Raw genomic sequence first — 6,655 nt, forward strand, 5'->3', positions numbered from 1 at the left:
CTGTGAGGAAGTCCGAGCTTATCAAGGGCAGCCCTGTGCTATGGGAGAGCCATGGGGTCTCCCTCTCCGTTGATTAAAGAAGGGCTGGGTTTGTTCTGTGCTTCTCAAATGTGGCTTCTCCCCAGGGGACTCCAATTTTCCTGTTCAGTGGGCCTGCCCCGAAACTGCAAGAGAAAACCGTGCCCTGGTCCACTCTCCCGCTGTGCTCAAGTCATAATCTGGGATGGAGGGAGATAAGGACTTGTCCAAATCCCTGATACATGTGGGTTGCAAGTTGCTCTGCAGGAAGAGGGCCCTGGGGAAGAGGGGAGGAAGGCTTCCAAGCCAGCAGGCATCTGGAGGGCCTGAAGCATCTAGTCTGAGTGATGCTGGAGAAGGTATGTCCTGTCCTAGGGCCCGTGAGGACAGACAGGGCATTCCAGGGGCCACCTCCCTCCGTGCCCAAGGATGCTATACACAGCTCCTGTTGGGAGGTCTCAGCAGGTTGGTAGGAGGAGGACAGGCGCATCATGCCCGGCACAGGGTGAACACAGAGCAGGTGCCCATGAAACCAACAGGGACTGCACCGTGGGGCTGCTGCATGGCAGATGCACCCAACAGTAACAACCGAACTAAGAAATGCGGCTCTAGGGCTCTTCATTTTTTTTTTTTTTTTTTTGAGACTGGGTCTCACTCTGTTGCCCAGGCTAGAGCACAGAGGTACAGTCATAGCTCACTGCAGTCTCAAACTCCTAGGCTGAAGCGATCCTGCCTCAGCCTTCCACATAGCTGGGACTACAGGCACATGCCACCATGCCTGGATCATTTCTGTATTTTTGGTAGATATGGGGTTTCCCTATGTTGCCCAGGCTGGTCTCGAACTCCTGAGCTCAAGTGACTGTCCCACCTTGGCTCCCCTAAGTGCTCGGATTATAGGTGTGACCCATTGTGCCTGGTCAACTCCGGGTCTCTTCTTTAGCCTCTTGAACCTGGTGGCATCCCTAGTGAAGTTCACAGGGGCCCCGGCACAACAGCTGCTGCTGTGTCGAGGGCAGAAGTGGTGACTGACTTGGCTCTCCCTTCTGTCTCCCAGCCCCTGGCCTCAGGCTTCCTCCACCACGTATCTCACTACGGAAATCTCTACCTGGATGTGAGGCCCAGGAAGACCTGCAGGTCCCCAGAAGGGGTGGAAGAGGGACGTTCCCCACAATGGCAGTGGCTTTGTTTCCATTTCGGAGGCCAGACCACAGAGCCACAGGAGTACCCAGCCCTCCATCCACACTGCCTGCCTCCACCAAGGGGCCCTTGGATAGGGCCTTCCCCAGCCAGGTAAGAGACTGGCACCTACAGGCCACCAACAGTCTTAAAAGTATGTCAAAGGTGTGGCCTCTCAAACTCCCAGTGACAATGATTTGCACAATTTCCTTTTCAGAAAGACAGGCAGTGACAAGCTAGCCCCATCTAAGCCCAACTCTGCCTTTGGCACCACCAAATGTAGCAGAGAAAGGTGTGTGAGTGATGCTGGGAGCTGTAGAGACCATCTGAGGCTTCCCCTCAGCCAGCACTGGCCAACCACACTGTCCTGGGTGGACCTGGATTGGCTCCTTGCCTCCAAATCCGACTGGGAACAAGTTGAGGAAGACATAAGCTCCAGGCTAAGTCTTGACTCCCACCACCCAGCTTTGCGAGAGAACCCCTGGGTTCAGACCTCCTGCCCACGCACATCCCTGCTGAAGAGGAACTCAGCTCAAGGTCACCTTGGGGGACAGATCTTGCCTGGCCATACAGTCTCTCCAGGCAGGAGAACTACAACATTGTGGAGCAAAGACAGGCCGCAGGCCCAGAGATTTGGATTCAGCAGGCCTGGGATGGGGCCCCAGGAGTCTGTCTCTTGAACAGAGCTTCTATCCTGGGTGGTTCTGTAAACCCCCGGTGAGGACTCCACACTCAAGGGCATCGATGGTCCCAGGACACTGACCCTGCCGGCCAGGCTGCCCGCCAGCCCACACGCAGAGCCATGGCCGGGCCACTCACCCGGTTGGCTGTGATGGCCAGGTTCTGGAGGTTCTGCAGGAGGCCGATGTCAGCGGGGAGGAAGGTCAGGTTGTTGTGGCTGAGGTCCAGGTAGCGCAGCTTGCGGCAGTAGAAGAGCTGGGTGGGGATCTTCTCGATCTTGTTGCGATTCAGGTAGAGGCGCTCCAGGTTGGTGAGGTTGCCGATCTGGATGGGGATGTAGGCGATGTGGTTGTACCACAGCTTAAGGCAGGTGAGGCGGTGCAGGTGCTGGAAGCTGATGATCTCCTCGATGGTCTTGAGGTTGTTGTCCTTGAGGTCAATCTCCTGCAGGTTGTGGAGGCTGAAGATGGAGTGGGGGATGCGCTCCAGGTCACAGCGGATCAGCTCCAGCTCAGTCAGGTTCGCCATCTTCTTGAGGCTGTTGAGGACGATGAGCTTGGTGCCCTCGTTGTTGATGGACAGCTTCTGCAGGTGCACGCCCACATCTGTGACCACCTGCGGCAGCTTGCTCAGGTTGCTTTTCAGCCGCAGCACCTTGAGGCGTTTGAGCTCCCGCAGCCCGTCAATGACGATGTAGCGGTTGTTCTCCGCGCTCAGGTTGCCCGTCAGGTGCAGCTCCTCCAGCGTCTTCAGGCTGTAGATCCACAGCGGGATCTCCTTGATGTCGGTGAACTTGATGTGCAGCGCCCGCAGGTTCTCGCGCAGGAAGGCCAGCGCAGGCGCCTCAATCTTGGCCGCTGTGTGGTAGAGCCACAGCTCCTTGAGGCCTGTGAGCTGGGCAATGCTGGGTGGAATGGTCACGTCGGGGATCAGCTCCAGCTTCAGGACCTCCAGCTCCACCAGGTCAAACACGGTGTCGGGGATGCCGCTGAGCATGAACAGGTGCAGCTCCAGCTTGTCCTGCGCGTTCTTGGTGAGCCGCTGCCGGAGCTTGTCCAGCGTCCACTCGTTGTTGAGGTTCAGCTGCCGCAGCTTGTTTTCGCTCACCTCCGACAGGAAGACGGCGAAGCGCTTGGAGTAGAGCGGGTCGTATTGGTCGATGAGGTGCAGCATGAAGGCGAAGTCGTTCTTGACGTCGGGGATGTCGCTGTAGCTGCTCTCCTCGCGGATCGACTCGAACGAGTACTTCTTGAGGGAGCGCCGTAGCATCCACCACAGTGTGTACATACAGATGAGGCCGTAGAAGATGACTAGGCTGATGTAGAAGGACGCCAGGATCTTGAAGAGTGTGGCCAGGGGGTGGGCACAGCGGTAAGTGCGGTAGCCCGTCAGGCTCTCAATGTCCACAGTGCAGTCCACGTCGAACTTGATGTTGTGCACGTAGTAGACGGTGTAGCAGATGATGAGGATGAACTTGATCACCTTGATGATGGTCTGCCGCATGTAGAGGCGGTATACAATGTCCCCCTCCTCCACGTGAGTCCGGAACTTCTTTACCTTCTCAAACAGCGCCTTGGCCTGCTCCCCTTCCTTCTTGTCCAGCACACCTGTCTCTGAGCGGTCCACAATACCCTGCTCGATCCGTGACTTGGTCCTCTGCAGCATGGGCACGGTGGCCTCCACGTCCTCACTGACAGTTGATGACTTCTTGTCCATGGAGCCATTCATCTTGCTGAAGGCCGGCTTGGGGTCGCTCTCCTCCACCACCGTCTCTGACAGAGCCCTCGTGGTCCAGGGCGAGTCGAAGCACTTCAGCAGGATAGACACAAAGTGCTCTAGCTTCGAGCTGGTGCGCGGGAATTTGAACCAGAAGTTGCTGCAGGCCAGGAAGATGAGCGTGTGCAGAAGCACCAGGTAGGGGAAGTACTTGGCGAACCAGTGCAGCCGGTTCTCATAGCACACGGCATCCACGTAGTTGTACTGGTGCCGATCCAGGTCATACTTGATGCCTGTGGGGCCCGTGTCAGGGGTCGGTAGAATGGTGGAGTTGGGGTAGGTGGGCTCCAGGCCAGGGGCTGCCCAGCCCCGGAACGAGTCATTGCAGGAGTCCTTGGTGACCCACTTACAAGGCAGGCAGATCATCTTGTCTTGGGTGACCTGCAGCGTCCCCCCGAAGACGGCGATCATCAGCATGACGATAGAGATATAGTCCGTGAACACATCCCACCACGGCTTCAGGATCCGGTATGCTGGCTGCGTGTCCGCAAAGTAGCGGAGCTCTGTCACTGGAATCATGGTTCAACCTAAAACGGACCCATAGGAGGGGGTTAGCGCAGGGTGGCCTGGCTTTCCTAGGACCCAGGGGTCAGCGGAAGAAGACAATGAAAATTCTACCATTGTCCAAAATTCCACCTCAAATCTAGCTGGGAGCCAAAGCTTGCCCACTCCACAGGGCAGCCCACTTACCAGCCCTTCTGCAGAAAGCATGTGGCCACTTGGCTGGGAAACCACCCTGGGGGAGGCGGGCAGGCTCCCTATTTAACACACAGGAAGACTGAGCACAGCGAGATTAGACAGATCCCCAGTGCAGCCTCAGGGTTCTCTGCCCACCCCCTGCATTCCAGTAAGAGCATTTGGGAACTCCTTTCTAGAGTCCACCTATTTAACAAACATACTGACCACAGGGGCACACTTAAAACTCCCAGTTCACTGGGAACCAGCTGCTGTAAAGCTGCAGCAATGGGCTGGAGGGATTCCCGCAAAATATGAAGAAAGAATGCAACATGCAGGGGGGGTGCAACATGAACTCACGCCATAAAACAAAGAGCAAGGTTTAAAAATTTCACATGGTTCACGTCTGTAACCCCAGCACTTTGGGAAGCCGAGTCAGGCGGATCAGCTGATGTCAGGAGTTCAAGACCAGCCTGGCCAACATGGTGAAACCCTGTCTCTACTAAAAATAAAAAATTAGCCTGGCCTACTGGCAGGTGCCTGTAATACCAGCTACTCGGGAGGCTGAGGCAGGAGAATCACTTGAACCCAGGAGGCACAGGTTGCAGTGAGCCAAGATTGCGCCACTGCACTCCAGCCTGGGCGAAAAGAGAGAAACTCCAACAACAACAACAACAAAATTCCGCATGGGGGCTGGCACGGTGGCTCATGCCTGTAATCCTAGCCTGTAATGCCAGCCCTTTGGGAGGACGAGGTGGGAGGATCGCTTGAGTCTAGGAGGTCGCCTGGGTGACAGAGACCCTGCCTCAACGACAAATTCCACATGTGCGTATAGTTATGTGTGTACAAGATTCTGGGAGCACTCGGAAGACCAAAGGTCACACAGTGGGTCTTAATGACAGGATCCTGGGGAAGCGGCCTCAAGACAGGGGATTAAGAATAAGGCTCTCCTCCCCTACAAACTGGGTGATCACGGAGAGGCCTTAATGGAAAATCATCTCTGGTGGCATATGTATAAAGGAACGAAAAACAGCAGCAACAGCAGGCTCTCCCAGAGACAGTCCAGTTTGACTACTACGGAGAGAAGCTGGAAACCTGATTTTTTTTGTTGTTTTTTTGAGACGGAGTCTTGCTCTTTCACCAGGCCAGAGTACAGTGGCGTCATCTCGGCTCACTGCAACCTTTGCCTCCAGGCTTCAAGCTATTCTCCTGCCTCAGCCTCCTGAGTAGCTGGGACTACAGGCATGCGCCACCATACCCAGCTAATTTTTGTAATTTTTTGTAGAGACGAGGTGTCACCATGTTGGCCAGGATGGTCTCGATCTCCTCCTCCTGATCTGCCTGCCTCAGCCTCCCAAAGTGCTGGGATTACAGGCGTGAGCCACCGTGCCCGGCTGGAAATCTGATTTTTAACACATAGCTTTGGTGACTCTAATGATTGGCCAAGCTTGGGAAACACTGGCTGAGAAGCCACATTAGGAAACCCAGCCTGAGCCACACAGGAGGTACGCGGCAAGATCTCTGTGAGAACTCCTCTCTGCGGCCATTCGAGGTCACACCGCCAAGGCTCATTGTTCTTACAACGGCCCGTAAAGCTGTCACGGAGGGAAAAGGTACTAGATGTTCCCCGGAAAACACACAGAAAATCGTAAAAAAGCATAACGGCAAAAAAAAAAAAAAAAAAAAAAATCCCCTGTACGGTCACTACCAGGGTTACACACTGTTAACTTTGCACTGAATAATAACCTTTCAGTCCTTTCTGTGTATTTTAGATTTTTTTTTTTTGAGACGGAATCTTGCTCTGTCGCCCAGGCTGGAGTGCAGTGGCCGGATCTCAGCTCACTGCAAGCCCCGCCTCCCGGGTTCACGCCATTCTCCTGCCTCAGCCTCCTGAGTAGCTGGGACTACAGGCACCCACCACCTCGCCCGGCTAGTTTTTTTGTATTTTTTAGTAGAGATGGAGTTTCACCGTGTTAGCCAGGATGGTCTCAATCTCCTGACCTCATGATCCGCCCGTCTCGGCCTCCCAAAGTGCTGGGATTACAGGCTTGAGCCACTGCGCCCGGCATTTTTTTTTTTTTTTTTGACAGAGTCTTTGCTCTGTCGCCCAGGCTGGAGTGCAGTGGCACAATCTCAGCTCACTGCAAGCTCCGCCTCCCGGGTTCACACCATTCTCCTGCCTCAGCCTCCCGAGTAGCTGGGACTACAGGTGCTAGCCACCATGCTCGGCTATTTTTTTTATTTTTTAGTAGAGACGGGGTTTCACCGTGTTAGCCAGGATGGGATGGTCTCGATCTCCTGACCTCGTGATCTAACCACCTCAGCCTCC

At 55.0% G+C, this 6,655-nt stretch overlaps 1 protein-coding gene across 1 annotated transcript; it reads right to left on the reverse strand.

Annotated features, from left to right (window-relative positions):
- Nucleotides 1–798: 798 nt before the first annotated feature.
- On the reverse strand, nt 799–4,652 carry LRRC8A (leucine rich repeat containing 8 VRAC subunit A). The gene has a single exon (XM_026450984.2). It carries the CDS (start codon nt 4,168–4,170, stop codon nt 1,927–1,929), a length of 2,244 nt encoding a protein of 747 aa, XP_026306769.1. The 5' UTR covers nt 4,171–4,652; the 3' UTR covers nt 799–1,926.
- Between the last annotated feature and the right edge of the window lie 2,003 nt (nt 4,653–6,655).

The sequence above is a fragment of the Piliocolobus tephrosceles genome, unplaced genomic scaffold (assembly GCF_002776525.5).
Source record: "Piliocolobus tephrosceles isolate RC106 unplaced genomic scaffold, ASM277652v3 unscaffolded_26686, whole genome shotgun sequence".
In the NCBI taxonomy this organism is placed as follows: domain Eukaryota; kingdom Metazoa; phylum Chordata; class Mammalia; order Primates; family Cercopithecidae; genus Piliocolobus; species Piliocolobus tephrosceles.

Coding starts and splice junctions, on each gene's coding strand:
- LRRC8A (XM_026450984.2), bottom strand. CDS start 4,170: ATGATTCCAGTGACAGAGCTCCGCTACTTTGCGGACACGCAGCCAGCA.